At 40.5% G+C, this 18065-nt stretch overlaps 1 protein-coding gene across 1 annotated transcript in view; it reads right to left on the reverse strand.

Moving 5' to 3' along the window:
- RYR3 (ryanodine receptor 3) overlaps nucleotides 1-18065 on the reverse strand; it is a 378467-nt gene that overhangs the window by 157111 nt on the left and 203291 nt on the right. Inside the window, exons 37-38 of the mRNA XM_068538049.1 lie at nucleotides 8077-8179; nucleotides 7124-7261 (exon numbers count right to left, since the gene is read on the reverse strand). Of these exons, the coding sequence (XP_068394150.1) occupies nucleotides 7124-7261; nucleotides 8077-8179 (241 nt within the window). The remainder of the gene's footprint in view (nucleotides 1-7123; nucleotides 7262-8076; nucleotides 8180-18065) is intronic.

Genomic DNA, 18065 nt, shown 5'->3' on the forward strand with positions numbered 1-18065 from the left:
GCAGTGGGGGAGTGAGTGCTGTACAGGAGACAGAGCCTCTCACCTCTCTGCACAACTGGACCCTACAAACCTCCCAGTCTCCCTGGCCTGGATGCCCTGGACCTTGGCTCTCAGGGCACGCCATGTGGGGACAGTCTTGTGGCGGTTGGCTATTTCTGCTAAAGCTGTTTCCCTCCCTCAGTGGTCTTCTACCTTGGCCAGAGCATCCCCACTTGTGAAGCAGACTGCTTCGCCCCCAGGACCGTTTCCCCAGCTGGCTGGCCACCCCCTGCCGTTAGAGGCGGCCCCGCAAAGCACCAGTGGGACTCACGGTGCCGGTCCTGCCAGCCGATCTCTGCAGCCTCCTGGGGTCTCATCCATCATATGGAGATAATTAGCCTGTTGTTTCTAAAATAGTCAACCAGCCTCATAATCACTTTCTCAAAAACACTCAGGCGATTAAATGACCGATGATGACAACAGGGTAAAGAGCACAGAGAGAACAGATGATGTTTGCTGATGTGTTGGGGAGGGAAATCTCTGAAATGAAGACGAAGCACAGATGGGACAGCAAAGGACTCAGGGACCTGAGGTCTCTGCCTTTACTCTGTTGGGAAAGCAATCAAATTGCTTTTATTTTAGTTTCTATGTCTTATTCACTGTGGAGAATACACTGACGGTGAGGCAAACTCCCAGCCGTGCATCCTTGAGGTCTGTGCTTGCCTGTCCCCCCCTTCACTCCCTCCCACCCCCGCCCAGCATCCCTGCACAGTTCTGAAAGAGCAGGGTCCCTGCCCTGGATAGGGAGCTTGATTCCCATCTTGGCCTCTTTTTCACATGTTGCAAGAACTTTGTCCAAATTATCTTGCTTTTCTCAGGCTTAGCTGCCTAGTGTACAAAAATGGGAATCTGGCTGCCACTCTATCTGGCTGTTTGCTGTGGGATAAACTCAGATGAGGTAAAACTCAGGTTCTAGCACAGAACCTGGCACAAAGCTGGTGCTCAATCGATGGTAGTTTTTCCCTCTCCTGACAGACTCTCCTCTCCATTACAAGAATGCAAGCTACTCCGAGGGTGGGCCTCACATCGACTGATCAAACAGATGCAGAACACCTGTTATGCATGGATTTCTGTGGCGCTCCAGACTGGGAGCCAGTGCATGATCACAATGAGTTCTGACCCTGCTCTGCCATCTATCGGAGGGCGAGTCACCGAATGCCTCGGATTCTCCACTTCCTCATCTCTAAGCTAGGACTCACAATGCCTGTTTCATCTGCCATGCAGGGCTAGCCAGTAGATTGAGACCAGGTGTGGAAAATCTTCTTGTGTCTCCTATGGAGCTAAATAAAAGTTAAGCTCTGCCTCCCCCCACCCCCATGTCTATTAACACAGTCACCCATCCTATCCCATCAGCAATGCAGAGACCACCTGTAACCCCTTCCTCTTCCTCATATTTCCAACTGGTTGCCAAGATATGCCAACCCTACTTTTAGAATGTGTCTGACCCCTTGAGCTCACTTCTTGCTGTTAACACGTGTATTAATTTTTTTTTTTTCTGCTGTGACAAATCAGCACAAACTTGGTGGCAAAACAATACCAATTTACTATCTTACAGTTTTAGAGATGAGAAGTCTGACCCAGATACGGGTAAACCCAGACTGGGCTAAAATCATGGCATGGCAGGGTGCATTTCTTTCTGAAGGCCCTAAGGGAGAATCCATTTCCTTGCTTTTTCTAGCTTCTAGAGGCTTCTGGCATTCCTTGGCTCATGGTCTCTTCCACCAGGAGACTTAAGCCAGGCCCTTCTCATGTCCCCAACCCTCTAACTCTCGTCTGCCACCTTCTTTCACTTTTAAGGACCCTTGTGATTACTTTGGGTCCACTCCAGAAATCCAGATTTCCCTACTTTAAGGCCAGCTGATAAGCAGCCTTAATTCCTTTTGCAATTAAATTTCCCTTTGTCATTTTACATATATATAGGTTCCAGGGATGTGGACATCTGTGGGATCACTATCTTGCCAACCACACCACCCTTATGTAAGTCCTCAGAACTTCTCATCTAGGGCACTGCAGTGATGTCCCAATGGGCCCCCATACCTCCAATGTATCCCTGCTGCAGTCCTTTGGATGGTTATCTTGCTAAAATAGATTGACCGGTGCTAAATACAGTGTCTGAGATATGGCAGGTGATCAACAAACATTTTAATAGCCAAAAAATGCTTGAAATTAGCACTCACTCTGTGCCAGGCACACTTTAAAGCACTTTGCATATATTAACTAATTTAATCATCGCATCAACCAAACGAGGGAAGCATTAACGCTATGTCCATCGTAACGATGAGGAAACTGAGGCACAGAGACATGGTCACATGTTCACTCTCACAGTAAGAGTGGCAGAGCAAGAATTTAAGACCAGGCAGCCTAACTCCAGAGTCCTGTGCTCATAACTACCTCACTATTTTTTAAAAATTTTATTTATATATATATGTGCGTGTGTGTGTGTGTGTGTGTGTGTGTGTGTGTGTGTGTGTATATATATATACATATATATATATGCCACACTGCACAGCTTGCGGCATCTTAGTTCCCCGACCAGGGATCGAACCCGGGCCCCCGGCAGTGGAAGCGTGGAGTCCTAACCACTGGACCGCCAGGGAAGTCCCTACCTCACTATTACTGAATAAAAGAATAATTTAGTCCTCAAGAACCTTTCATAGTCATTGCTATAATGTTTTTACATAAATAATATGGATGGGAATTGGACTCAGGTGGACAAAGGTTTGAATTTTTATGCCACCCCTGTGTGACTTTGGAAAGTTATTTAATCTGTCTTTACTTCAGTTTCTTCAACTGTAAAATAGGAATAATACTGTCAACTGCATATTTTCGTTGTGAGAATTAAATGAGGTAATACTTACAGAAGTGCTTAAGACAATGCTCAGGACACAGTGGGTACCATGTAAATGTCAACGCCTCCCCCCGGCAGCTGTAAGGCCAAGTAGTATAAAATACACAGGAACAGTAACATGTCACACTCCAAGACTGAATACAGTTTAACCGCTGGATTTTTCAAGACACTCTGCTCTAACACCACCCTACCTTTCCACTCTTCCTTATTCTACTCCTCTTATAATTCAGCCAATCTCAACTCATTGCCACTCTTGGAATATGAATGTTTTTTTGCCTCTGGGCTTTGTTGAAGTAGCTCCTTTCACCAAAAATACCTCTCCCTTATATATCTACCCATCTATGTTCTTTATGGACACTTTTCCAATCCCCCTCCTCTGGTCACCTACTGTCCTTTATCTGTACTTTTACTATAGCACATCTGACCTCATGTTATATCGAGTTGCCTGTCCACACGTATTCACTCCTTTGTCTGCGAGGTCCTTGTTTTCTTCACCTTTGTGAGCCTCAAATGACTAACATGCATTGGAGGTCAAAAAGATTTGTGCTGATGAGCTGAATGTGGGAACAAGTAAGGTGTGGTCCCAGTACTAAGTCCCAGTAAGAAAATAAACAGGTAGACAGATACTCCACCTGAGGTGGAAAGTCACACATGCCCTGTTAGAAATTCCACAATGTGGCAGGGGCAGGGTGATGGAGGATGAGATTGAAAAAAAAGACAACATGGAGGCGGTATCTGTGTGTGTATGTCTCAGGGAGAAGCTGTTTGGAGAGAATCTGAAGAGGCTTAGAAATACTGCCTGAGTGCCACAGATATACCTACTGCTAAGTTATCTTACTTTGTGTGTGAGTATTTGTGTTGGGGCCCAAGACTTATTTTGGTGGTGAACAGTAGACTTTTTTCCCCTCCTCAGCATGAGAAAAGGCTGCAGCATTTAGGTGGGGGGGGGAGGAGAATTTTGGTCTAGGGCTCAGGTTATTCAGTGACTGGGTGAGAGCTGATACAGGTAGCAGCTTTCTTTGAAAAGAGATTATGAAAAAACCTGCCATGGAGAAAGCACTCAGAGAATGACGGAGGTCAGGAAGGCACCAACTTTGAGCTGTGAAGTGACAGGTGATTTTTATTTTGTTAAATTTAGAATTTAGCAGAAAGAGCTGGTTGGCCTCTTTCTGGAGGGATAACTCAGGGGCTACAGATTTTTATATTCCAGGAAACCCTACTTAAATTGTAGTGTGCGAGAAGCACTGGCCTCCAACGAACAGGCAAAAGATTTTCTACGGAATGTGATGAATTGGGATATTAAAAAAGAAATGTGACTTAGTATGGTGGGCTGCTACTCTTAGAGGGTTTTTTTTTTTTTAACCTCTTCATGATCAGATTGTAACAACTTCCATCACAATATGACTTGGAATTAGTTTGGGCAAATCCCTGTGACACTGAACCACTTAGCAGGATTCTTATGGGTTTCAGGACACTTGCTTCCTCTTTCCTAAAAGCTGAGGTCCCCTGTAGTTTCTCTGGCCAACACCAACTGCTCGTAGAGGAGAAGTTGCACTACCTGTCCTGAAAACCCTGAGTCCAGATCTTTGGCTGGGTTAACTTTTTGATGTTAAAATTTTGACTTCTGTTGAGTTCAGATTCCTAAGCATAACAATGAGTCACAGGAGTGAGTTACCTCACAGATGCAGTAAGCAAGATAAAAAGATGAAGGTTTGGCTTCCCTGGTGGCGCAGTGGTTGAGAATCTGCCTGCTAATGTAGGGGACACGGGTTTGAGCCCTGGTCTGGGAAGATCCCACATGCCACGGAGCAACTAATCCCGTGAGCCACAATTACTGAGCCTGCGCGTCTGGAGCCTGTGCTCCGCAACAAGAGAGGCCACGATAGTGAGAGGCCCGCGCACCGCGATGAAGAGTGGCCCCCGCTTGCCGCAACTGGAGAAAGCCCTCGTGCAGAAACGAAGACCCAACACAGCCATAAATAAAATAAATAAATAAATAAAGTACTTTAAAAAAAAAAAAAAAGATGAAGGTTTTAAGAAGCCGTCGTTCTGTATGTATTGATAATATGTGTAATATGTGGGTTGAGGGCTCATGGATACATATGCTGAAAAATTGTTTGGCAAATGTCATGTCATGGGACAATGGAAACAGTGTGGAATCAGAGTCAGAAGACCTCAATCAAGTCACAGCTTTACTCATCTTGTTGACATTCTAGATCTGGAAATTTTTCTGGAACCAGGTAAGGGTGGAAAGAATTAGTGAATGAACAAGTATCCCTTAACTCTTCCGAGTCCTATGTTCGTCACCTACACAATGGAGGAGTGAAAAAAAACTAACAGCAGTAAACTAATATATGTGAAGTATTTGGTAAACTGTCAGTTCACTATAGCATGCAATTCTCATTATCTAAACTTTTAATATTTTATCAGATGCAAGGGTAAGAGAAATCATAAGCAATAACATGGGCAAAGTTACCAATATTTTAAAGGATTAGAAACCCTTACGGCAACTGGCTATGCATCCAGAAACATCATTTCCATTCAATCAAGTGAAAAACAATTTTGGGGTGGTATGGCAGTTAAACCATCCCCAAGATTTTCTCTTAAAATGTCAGCCCTGAGTGAGGAGCTTTATGTCCCTGGAACATTTGGCAGGGAACCTGTATGCTGACAACCAGACATGCTTGGCCACCTTCTATTTCTACTTCTGGGACAGCAGGAAAGAAGACTTAGGACACAAAGCTTGAACCTCTCAGAATTCTGCTTGTGGTATGGAAGCAGCATGGGGCGCACCATGGGGTCTCATGCTGGGGTAGCCTTTCAGGTTTGCACATCCTGCCAGAACAGACAGAACATAATCTTTCTGCCTGAGGCCCAGGGTAGCAATGCTAAAGATTGCAGTCCTTAGAGCCTGGACACCGTTCTTAGAGTTAGGAAGACTTCACAGAGCTAGGTGACTTAATCTAAGTGACTCCATTTACCTAACATGAAGCGGTCACCTTGAAGGACCCCCTGGTGTGACATACTGTGTTAGAAAGAAGCAACCACTTTCAAAACTGACTCTCCGCAGGGAATATGGGTCAGCTCAGCCTATTTTTAGTTCTGCTTTGGCAGTACCACAAAGGGAGTCTAAACTCACTTTTTTGGGCCTTTGAATCATGCTGGCCTGTCCTCACCAAAGACCCCCCCCCCCCCCGCCGCCATGGTGACAAATAGGACCGACCAAGGGTTGCCAGTGCAACTACTGCCAAGTACCCCAGACACTCTTCCAGAGGCTTCTACACTTCTACTGATAAGTGCGGAGGATTCTTTCCCTTCAGAGATAGTCTGACAAAGATGGAAGGCCAATAGAAAGGGCAATAAGATGTATGAACCCCAAAGCAGTGTTTTCAAACAAACTGATCACATCTTGACAGTCTATTGCTCTAGTCTATAATTTGAAAGCATGTTCTAAGATGCATAGAACAAGGAATAAGATAAAAGGCAACTATATTAAACCTGGGAAATTCCTTCTTCTTTAGACAGTGAAATATTTGCAGAATTTGGTACTATGGAGCAGACTGATTATAATATGCAGACAATCTTCCTCTTGAAATGTTAATGGTAATGGGCAGTCAACTGCCCTGCAGAACAAATTATGATCTTGTTTCAACATGGGTCGAAATGGTAGGAGTCATCTGGTACTATTAGGATTAGAGAAATGATTTGAACAAGGTTCGTGAATGTTGAAAAACAGAAGGTCCAATTCCTCTGGGATGTTATATTAGGAAAATCATAGCCAAAAACCAACTCCCCCCCTCCAAACCCCACATCCTATTCCCTTTACTTCTGCCTTATTATTATTACGTTATTTCCTTGCTGGGGCAATCTTCAATGCTAAGGAACCACAAACAAAAGTGACAGAAACAACAGTGGTTAGAAGAGGAAGATTATGAAAACATAAAAGAAAGAACAGAAATCTGTTTCCAGGCATTTAAAAGTAGACAGACAAGAGCAGACCCACCAAGCAATCCATCCCTAAAAGACGACTCAAAGTAAGTTCCTTAAGTCAGAAGAAAAGCATAGCCCCAAACATATAGCAATCAGTTCTACAAATTATAACAGAGCGCTTCCTTGAAGCTAGCTAAGCAGCCCTTCTCTATCCCACAGTATTTGCTTAGAAAGTCCGTGATCTTAATTAAGTCTTAGAAGAGCTCCAGGTTGGGGGCAGTGTGATTGAAAGGCACTGGAACTTACTAGGGCATCTCTCCTCCTTCTCTGTCGGCTGCTCCTTCTCTGGCTTGGAAGAGCCTTTGATTTTATACACCAAGGCACGGAATTTTCCAGTCCAGGAGGCGTCCTCCTCCTCCTCTTCCTCTTCCTCCAGGGGAACCCCTAAGCAAGTCACAGAACAGAGTGATAGCCTCAAACAGTACATGAAGCCACCAGATGATGGAAAGAACATAGAAACACTGCTTTCCACCTTTTGGAACTTTCTAAGGATACTATAGGCAGCCTCCCATAAGTATTTATCTACATCATGTCTTTCGGCAAGTTTTTTAAAAAGATGATTTCTTGTATACAAGAACATTAAGTAATTTCAATCCCAAGACTTACCTTTTTCTAACCCATACCCAAAATGGGCTCTAGAGTGTCCAAAAAGAAAGAGTTAACCATGAGTTACTTCAAATGAAAAAGTCATCTCTTATCCACGTAGTACTCAACCCACCCATGTACAAGCAGCACAATTGCTGAGAGCCTCTTTAAAACCAGCAGATACGTATCTAAGCAGGGATGGCTTGTTTAGAATCCTTAAGGGCAGACATGGCCATACTTATATCATTGCAGAAGCTAAAAAGCAAAGGGGATCAGAATCTTGGCTCAGCTGGGAGCAGAGTCCCAACTATCTAACTTGAGGTAAACTGGGTGAGGTTTATATAAAGATCAGTTCTTTTCCTTCCTTCTTTAGAGACCCAGTCCTCTCTTAGATCTCAGCAAAATTTCTTCTAGGTAGTAATTTCAGTCATGTATTATGCCTGGATGATGTCCTGTATCTTCTCTGCCCCAAACAGTTTTGGAGAGAATCATTTCTTGGACAATTAGTATTGTAATTTAAAATAGAAAACTAACTTCACAACCCCCCCTGAGCTTCTAACGAAGGAATCATGAACAGACTTGTCTTTCATAAAGCTTTTATCTCGGAAGCTCACCGCAGTGAATGAGAAGGTCCTCGTGGAAGTCATACAGCTCCTCCCGGATCTCTTCTGGGCACGGGCAGCTCTCCCCCAGTTGAAAGTTAAGAAGCATGTTGATCTTTGAGGGACAAAGAAGAATGGCTAGTTGGTTCTCAATGTCTGTCCAAAGAACTCAGATCCAACCTTAGTCAGACACCTAATATTTCTTTGCAAATTTTATTTAACTCGATTATTATTATTTTTTTTTTTCGGTAAAGATGGCCAACATTTAAAAGTAGCTTTCTATAACTGAATCATTTTGCTGCACATCTGAAACATTGTAAGTCAATTATACTTCAATAAAAAATAAAACATAAAAATTTTTAAAAAGGGTACAAACTTCCAGTTATAAGATGAATAAGTCCTGGGGAGGTAATGTATAGCATAGTGACAGTAGTTAACAATACTGTAGTTGAAAATTGCTAAGAGAGTAGATCTTAAAAGTTCTCATCATAGGAAAAAGAAATTCATAACTATGTGAGGTGATAGATGTTAACTAAGCTTACTGTGGTGATCATTTCACAATATATACATATATCAAATGATTATGTTGTACACCTTAAACTATACAGTGTTATGTGTTAACCAGATCTCAATAACTGGGGAAAAAACCCCACTACAAATAAAAAAAAAAAAAAATTCCAGCAATATTGCTTTTCATCACCAAGATACTGTCTCTGCTCTCCTTCTTCAGAATAATTACTTTGGTGACTATGGCTCTAATTTCTGTCTTTAAGAAAGAATGCATGATTCTGAGAAAAAAGTCATGCATCCAGGGCATTTTAAATGATCTTTGGAGAGATGAGTCATGAGAATACAAAGATGTAAAAAATACACTAATGAAACAAAGCAATAAACTATGACATGCTAAAAAAAAAAAAAGTAGCTTTCACTTTTCTCTGATTATAAAGGTAATTTATTAATTACACAAAACTTGGAGATTACCTAAAGAAGAAAATTTACTGAGATCTCCCCACTCAAAGACAGCCACTGTTAATATTTTAGTTAATATCTTTACGTATGCAGATTGAGATCACACTCTAAATAAACATTTTTGAAACTCAAATTTTCCACTTAATTTATCTCGAGCATTTTAAAATTTTCTTAACCTGATCTTTAACAGGTGCATTACATTTCATTATAAGGATGAACAGCAGTTTATATAAAATACATGTAAAATTAATGATCTGCTATGAAATACTTAAGTTGTTTTCATTTTTTTTATCCTTGTAAAATAAAGTTGGTTTGAATTTCTCTGATCATTTCCTTAGGATAGACTCAGAGAAGCGAAATGCCTGGACCAAAAGGTTTGAACATTTTAATGGCTTTTTTTTCCCCTTATGATTTTTTTTTTTTTTACATCTTTATTGGAGTGTAATTACTTTACAATGTTGTGTTAGTTTCTGCTCAATAACAAAGTGAATCAGCTATATGTATACATATATCCCCATATCCCCTCCCTCCAACTCTCCCTATCCCACCCCTCTAGGTGGTCACAAAGCACCGAGCTGATCTCCCTGTGCTATGCGGCTGCTTCCCACTAGCTATCTGTTTTACATTTGGTAGTATATATTAGTCCATGCCACTCTCTCACTTCGTCCCAGCTTCCCCTTCCCCCTGCCACCCATGTCCTCAAGTCCGTTCTCTACATCTGCATCTTTATTCCTGTCCTGTCCCTAGGTTCATCAGAACCATTTTTCTTTTTTAGATTCCATACGTATGTGTTAGCATACGGTATTTGTTTTTCTCTTTCTGACTTACTTCACTCTCTATGACGGACTCTAGGTCCATCTACCTCACTACAAATAACTCAATTTCGTTTCTTTTTATGGCTGAGTAATATTCCACTGTACATATGTGCCACATCTTCTTTATCCATGCATCTGTCGATGGACACTTAGGTTGCTTCCATGTCCTGGCTATTGTAAATAGTGCTGCAGTGAACACTGTGGTACATGTCTCTTTTAGAATTATGGTTTTCTCATGATATATGCCCAGGAGTGGGATTGCTAGGTCATATGGTAGTTCTATTTTAGTTTTTTAAGGAACCACCATACTGTTCTCCATAGTGACTGTATCAATTTACATTCCCACCAACAGTGCAAGAGGGTTCCCTTTTCTCCACACCCTCTCCAGCATTTATTGTTTGTAGATTTTTTGATGATGGCTATTCTGACTGGCGTGTGGTGATACCTCACTGTAGTTTTGATTTGCATTTCTCTAATGATTAGTGATGCTGAGCATTCTTTCATGTGTTTGTTGGCAATCGGTATATCTTCTCTGGAGAAATGTCTGTTTAGGTCTTCTGCCCATTTTTGGATTGGGTTGTTTGTTTTTTTGATATTGAGCTGCATGAGCTGCTTGAACTATACAAACTGCTGTATAGTTTGGAGATTAATCCTTTGTCAGTTGCTTCTTTTGCAAATACTTTCTCCCATTCTGAGGGTTGTCTTTTTGTCTTGCTTATGGTTTCCTTCACTGTGCAAAAGCTTTTAAGTTTCATTAGGTCCCATTCATTTATTTTTTATTTTATTTCCATTACCCTAGGAGGTGGGTCAAAAAGGATCTTGCTGTGATTTATGTCAAAGAGTGTTCTGCCTATGTTTTCCTCTAAGAGTTTGATAGTGTCTGGCCTTACATTTAGGTCTTTAATCCATTTTGAGTTTATTTTTGTGTATGGTGTTAGGGAGTGTTCTAATTTCATTCTTTTACATGTAGCTGTCCAGTTTTCCCAGCACCACTTATTGAAGAGGCTGTCTTTTCTCCATTGTATATTCTTGCCTCCTTTGTCAAAGATAACGTGACCATATGTGTGTGGTTTTGTCTCTGGGCTTTCTATCCTGTTCCATTGATCTATATTTCTATTTCTGTGCCAGAACCATACTGTCTTGATTACTGTAACTTCGTAGTATAGCCTGAAGTCAGGGAGCCTGATTCCTCCAGCTCCGTTTTACTTCCTCAAGATTGCTTTGGCTATTTGGGGTCTTTTGTGTTTCTATACAAATTGTAATATTTTTTGTTCTAGTTCTGTGAAAAATGCCATAGGTAGTTTGATAGGGATTGCACTGAATCTGTAGATTGCTTTGGGTACTACAGCGATTTTCTCAATGTTGATTCTTCCAATCCAAGATCATGGTATATGTCTCCATCTGTTTGTATCATCTTTGATTTGTTTCATCAGTGTCTTATAGTTTTCTGAATACAGGTCTTTTGTCTCCTCAGGTAGGTTTATTTGTAGGTATTTTATTCTTTTTGTTGCAATGGTAAATGGGAGTGTTTCCTTAATTTCGCTTTCTGTTCTTTCATTGCTAGTGTATAGGAATGCAAGAGATTTCTGTGCATTAATTTTGTATCCTGCTACTTTACCAAATTCATTGATTAGCTCTAGTAGTTTTCTGGTAGCATTTTTAGGATTTGCTATGTATAGCATCATGTCATCTGCAAACAGTGACAGTTTTACTTCTTTTCCAATTTGGATTCCTTTCATTTCTTTTTCTTCTCTGACTGCTGTGGCTAAAACTTTCAAAACAATGTTGAATAACAGTGGTGAGAGTGGGCACCCTGTCTTGTTCCTGATCTTAGAGGAAATGCTTTCAGTTTTTCACTACTGAGAATGTTGTTGGCTGTGTTTGTCATATATGGCTTTTATTATGTTGAGGTAGGTTCCCTCTATGCCCACTTTCTGGAGGTTTTTTATCATAAATGCGTTTTGAATTTTGTCAAAAGCTTTTTCTGCATCAACTGAGATTATCATATGGTTTTTATCCTTCAATTTGTTAATATGGTTTATCACATTGATTGACTTTGCGTATGTTGAAGAATCCTTGCATTCCTGGGATAAAACCCACTTCATCATGGTTTATGATCCTTTTAATGTGCTGTTGGATTCTGTTTGCTAGTATTTTGTTGAGGATTTTTGCATCTATGTTCATCAGTGTATTGGCCCGTAGTTTTCTTTTTAGTGACATCTTTGTCTAGTTTTGGTATCAGGGTGATGGTGACCTCGTAGAATGAGTTTGGGAGTGTTCCTCCCTCTGCTATATTTTGGAAGAGTTTGAGAAGGATAGGTGTTAGCTCTTCTCTAAATGTTTGATAGAATTCACCTGTGAAGCCTCCTGGTCCTCGGCTTTTGTTAGTTGGAAGATTTTTAATCACAGTTTCAATTTCAGTGCTTGTGATTGGTCTGTTCATATTTTCTATTTCTTCCTGGTTCCATCTTGGAAGATTGTACTTTTCGAAGAATTTATCTATTTCTTCCCGGTTGTCCATTTTATTGGCATATAGTTGCTTGTAGTAATGTCTCATGATCCTTTGTATTTCTGCAGTGTCACTTGTTATTTCTCCTTTTTCATTTCTAATTCTGTTGATTTGAGTCTTCTCCCTTTTTTTCTTGATGAGTCTGGGTAATGGTTTATCAATTTTGTTTATCTTCTCAAAGAACCAGCTTTTAGTTTTGTTGATCTTTGCTATTGTTTCCTTCATTTCTTTTTCATTTATTTTTGATCTGATCTTTATGATTTCTTTCCTTCTGCTATCTTTGGGTTTTGTTGTTGTTGTTGTTCTTCTTCTTCTTCTTTCTCTAATTGCTTTAGGTGTAAGTTTAGGTTGCTTATTTGAGATTTTTCTTCTTTCTTGAGGTAGGATCGTTTTGCTATAAACTTCCCTCTTAGAACTGCTTTTGCTGCACCCCACAGGTTTTGGATCATTGTGTTTTCATTGTCATTGTTGCTAGGTATTTTTTTATTTCTTCAGTGATCTCTTGGTTATTTAGTAGCGTATTGTTTAGCCTCCATGTGTTTTGTATTTTTTACAGTTTTTTTTCCCTGTAATTGACATCTAGTCTCACAGCGTTGTGGTCAGATAAGATACTTGATATGATTTCAATTTCTTAAATTTACCTAGGCTTGATCTGTGACCCAAGATACGATCTATCCTGGAGAATGTTCCATGTGCACTTGAGAAGAAAGTGTATTCTGCCACTTTTGGGTAGAATGTTCTATAAATATCAATTAAATCTATCTGGTCTGTTGTGTCATTTAAAACTTGTGTTTCCTTATTTATTTCCTGTTTGGATGATCTGTCGATTGGTGTAAGTGGGGTGTGTTAAAGTCCCCTTCTATTATTGTATTACTATTCATCTCCCTTTTCATGGTTGTTAGAATTTCCCTTATGTATTGAGGTGCTCCTATGTTGGGTGCATAAGCATTTATAATTGTTATATCTTCTTCTTGGATTGATCCCTTGATCATTATGTAGTGTCCTTCCTTATCTCTTTTAACAGTCTTTATTTTCAAGTCTATTTTATCTGATATGAGTATTGCTATTCCAGCTTTCTTTTTTTTTCCACCTGCCTGGAATATCATTTTCCATCCCTTCACTTTCAGGCTGTATGTGTCCCTAGGTCTGAAGTGGGTCTCCTGGAGACAGCATATATACGGGTCTTATTTTTGCATCCATTCAGCCAGTCTGTGTCTTTTGGTTGGAGCATTTAATCCATTCACATTTAAGGTAATTATCAATATGTATGTTCCTATTACCATTTTCTTAATTGTTTTGTATTTGTTTTTGCAGGTCTTTTCCTTCTCTTGTGTTTCCTGCCTAGAGAAGTTCCTTTAGCATTTGTTGTAAAGCTGGTTTGGTGGTTCTGAATTCTCTTAACTTTTGCTTGTCTGTAAAGGTTTTAATTTCTCCATCGAATGTGAATGAGCCCCTTGCTGGGTAGAGTAATCCTGGTTGTAGGTTTTTTCCTTTCATCACTTTAAATATGTCCTGTCACTCCATTCTGGCTTGCAGAGTTTCTGCTGAAAAGTCAGCTGTTAACCTTATGGGGATTCTCTTGTCTGTTATTTGTTGCTTTCCCTGGCTGCTTTTAGTATTTTTTCTTTGTATTTAGTTTTTGATAGTTTGATTAATATGTGTCCTGGCATGTTTCTCCTTGGATTTATCCTGTATGGGACTCTCTGCGCTTCCTGGACTTGATTGACTATTTCCTTTCCCATGTTAGGGAAGTTTTCAACTATAATCTCTTCAAATATTTTCTCAGACCCTTTGTTTTTCTCTTCTTTTTCTGGGACCCCTACAATTTGAATGTTCGTACATTTAATGTTATCCCAGAGGTCTCTGAGATTGTCCTCAATTCTTTTCATTCTTTTTTCTTTATTCTGCTCTGCAGCAGTTATTTCCACTATTCTATCTTCCAGGTCACTTATCTGTTCTTCTGCCTCAGTTATTCTGCTATTGATTCCTTCTAGAGTATTTTTAATTTCATTTACTGTGTTATTCATCATTTGTTTGCTCTTTAGTTCTTCTAGGTCCTTGTTAAACGTTTCTTGTATTTTCTTTATTCTATTTCTGAGATTTTGGATCATCTTTACTATCATTACTCTGAATTCTTTTTCAGGTAGACTGCCTATTTCCTCTTCATTTGTTTGGTCTGGTGGGTAAAAACCTTCCTCCTTCACCTGCTGCATATTCCTCTGTTTTCTCATTTTGTTTAACTTACTGTGTTTGGGTTCTCCTTTTCCCAGCCTGCAGGTTTGTAGCTCCTCTTATTTCTGGTGTCTGCCCCAGTTGGTGAGGTTGGTTTAGTGGTTTGTGTAGGCTTCCTGGCCGGGGGGCGGGGGGGGGACTGGTGCCTGTGTTCTGGTGGGTGGGGCTGAATCTTGTCCCTCTGGTAGGCAGGGCCACGTCTGGTGGTGTGTTTTGGGGTGTCTGTGATCTTAGTATAACTTTAGGCAGCCTCTCTGCTAATGGGTGGGGTTGTGTTCTTGTCTTGCTAGTTGTTTGGCATGGAGCATTCAGCACTGAAGCTTGCTGCCCGTTGGGTGGAGCTGGGTCTTAGCATTGAGATGGAGATCTTTGGGAGAGCTCTTGCTGATTAATATTGCATGGGGCTGGGAGGTCTCTGGTCGTCCAACGTCCTGGACTCAGCTCTCCCACCTCAGCAGCTCAGGTCTGACACCCAGCCGGAGCACCAAGACCCTCTCAGCTGCATGGCTGCTTCTTACGTCAAAGTCTCTGTGGGACCGTTGCAAAGTCCACAGGCTTCTGCATGACCCAAGCACCTCTCACTACCAGCGCAGTCATGTTGGCATGCACCACCCAGTAATTCCAACTGGAACTGCCATTTTAATGGCTTCTGATATTAATTGCCAGACTGCCCTCCAGAAAGCTCACAACAATTTGCATTAATACCAAATTTATACAAGAGTGTGTATTACTTTGCCATCTCCATTATGGTAGTGAGAGTTAACATATTTTCAAATAGTTTCCAATTTAATGGGTGAAAAATGTCATATCTCTGTTGCTTTATTTATTTTTCTTTTTTTTTAAACAGCCCTAATCTTTTTTTTTTTTAATTAATTTATTTTATTTATTTATTTTTGGCTGTGTTGGGTCTTCATTGCTGTGCGCAGGCTTTCTCTAGCTGCGGTGAGCCGGGGCTACTCTCTGTTGTGGTGTGCGGGCCTCTCACTGCAGTGGCTTCTCTTGTTGTGGAGCATGGGCTCTCAGGTGCATGGGCTTCAGTAGTTGTGGAGCGTGGGATCAGTAGTTGTGGCTTGTGGGCTTTAGAGTGCAGCCTCAGTCATTGTGGTGCACAGGCTTTGTTGCTCTGCGGCATGTGGGATCTTCCTTGACCAGGGCTCGAATCCGTGTCCCCTGCATTTGCAGGCGGATTCTTTTTTTTTTTTTTTTTTGTTTATTTATTTATTTATTTATTTATTTATTTATTTATTTATTTATTTATTTATTTTTGACTGTGTTGGGTCTTCGTTTCTGTGCGAGGGCTTTCTCTAGCTGTGGCAAGCAGGGGCCACTCTTCATCGCTGTGTGCGGGCCTCTCACTGTTGCGGCCTCTCTTGTTGCGGAGCACAAGCTCCAGATGCACAGGCTCAGTAGTTGTGGCTCACGGGCATAGTTGTTCCGTGGCATGTGGGATCTTCCCAGACCAGGGCTCGAACCCGTGTCCCCTGCATTGGCAGGCAGATTCTCAACCACTGCGCCACCAGGGAAGCCCTGCAGGCGGATTCTTAACCACTGCATCACCAGGGAAGCCCTCTGTTGCTTTAATTTGCATTTAATTGGTGAGGTTGAACTTTGTTTTTCCACCCAGAAGGACTGTTTTTATCTCACAGTTTATATATTTTCCATCCATGTTCTTCCTCCATTTTTCTGTTGTGTGATTATCTTTTTAAAAATGAATCAGTGAGTGCTTTGCACATCTGCAGTTTATTCACTCTTGGTAATATATACTCCAAATACATTTCCCAGTTTTTAGTGAGCTTTTAATTTTGTTTACAGAATTTTTTTTGACATGTAGGTTTTAAGTTTTGCAGCCAGCCTGTCATCTTTTCCCCTATAGTTTTGTGTCAGAGATGCTTAACTGTTTCTGTGCCATGGACCACTCTGACAGTCTAGTGAAACCCGTGGATTTTTTTCTCAGATTAATATTTTAAATACCTAAAACAAAATATAGAGCATTACAAAGAGAAACAATTATACTGCAATCCAGTTATCAACATGACAAAAAACAAATTTGTGATACAGTAACATATATACAAAAAGATCTAGCAGCAGGTCTCACATGCACTGTGATCTTGAAGTAGTGATGACTGTAAATGATACTTCAAGGTATTAGAACTCTGTAATATGATATGAAAAAATATGTAATTTCTGTGGGTGACAAGGTTAGGTACTTGCTTTGCTGTCTACATCAATAATTGAAAGAAATGCTCTTAGAAATTAATGAAAAGTTGGTGAAAATAAAGCTGTCACTCAGATTTCTGGATGTCTAAATTCTTCCACAGACCCGTGACACCAGGTTAGTGAATATCTGGAGGCACTGAAATAATAGCTAGAGGTAATCTTGTCCATTTTGCTGTGTGAGGCAGAGTAACCCAAACACCAGGCAAAGGGGTATATTCTACTTTTGTTTAGGATATCTAGGTGAAAAAAATTCACAGTCTCCTTTATTAAACCATGAACCTTATTTAATATTGTTAGGAAGATCCTTTTTCAAAGCTTCTACTGCAAACAAGTTTTTGGCAGAAGGTAAGGTATTGTTTATAATAAAATAATATTGATAAAACAGGTTTGAAAAGTAATTTTTGTGGTTGTTCCACAATGTTAAATTATGCTAATTATATCAGCAACATATATGGATGTGTTGTTTATTAAATAAAAATCAGATCTGAAGGTCTGATTTCAAGAATCTGAAAGTTAATTTCTTACTGAATGATCTTTCTTTTGTTGGAACACCTAGGAAGCAAGTGGCCCATCAGCCCTCAGGGCGTAAGCAAAAGGGGAGTGAACTGAATTTTCTGCTAGGTCATACCCTTTAAAGAAAGTCCTTTTCAAAGTGAAAGGCTTGCAACTGTGCTTGGCTAATTTGCCAACAATCACTGGACTAATCTTCGCTTTACCTACTTTTGTACTTAGTTACATCCCCCAAGTATGTTTTTTCATTTCTCTGAATAGTGTATGGATATAGGGCTGAAAACCTCTATTTTATCCTCACAGGTTACAGAAGAATGAGGTAATCATATCACTGTTTTAAAATTCTAATTCCTATGTATCCTATTTTCCAAGTGATTTTGCATTCCTCTGCCCTGAAATTGAAATCCTCCATATCCTTTATCAATATTAAATTCCTAATTACTTAGAAAGTTCTATGGGTAGGTTCCTTCTAGAAATGAATACTCTGGGAGGGGTGGCAGATGGGACAGCTGAATTTGGTAACAGGGTCCCTGCTTTTATTTCATTTCTAGGCCAGCAGCATCAGCATAGCCTGGAAACTTGCTAAACATGCAAATTCTCAGGCCTTACCTTAGACCTACTGAATTAGAAACCCTAGAGGTGGGACCAGCAATCTGTGTTTTATTCAGCCTTCCAGGGATTCTGAGGTCTGCTCAAGTTCTTGAGATACAGACTTCTGAAATGGGTCTGAAATGATTGTTCAGAGGATT

The sequence above is a fragment of the Eschrichtius robustus genome, chromosome 1, assembly GCF_028021215.1.
Source record: "Eschrichtius robustus isolate mEscRob2 chromosome 1, mEscRob2.pri, whole genome shotgun sequence".
Classification (NCBI taxonomy): Eukaryota; Metazoa; Chordata; class Mammalia; order Artiodactyla; family Eschrichtiidae; genus Eschrichtius; species Eschrichtius robustus.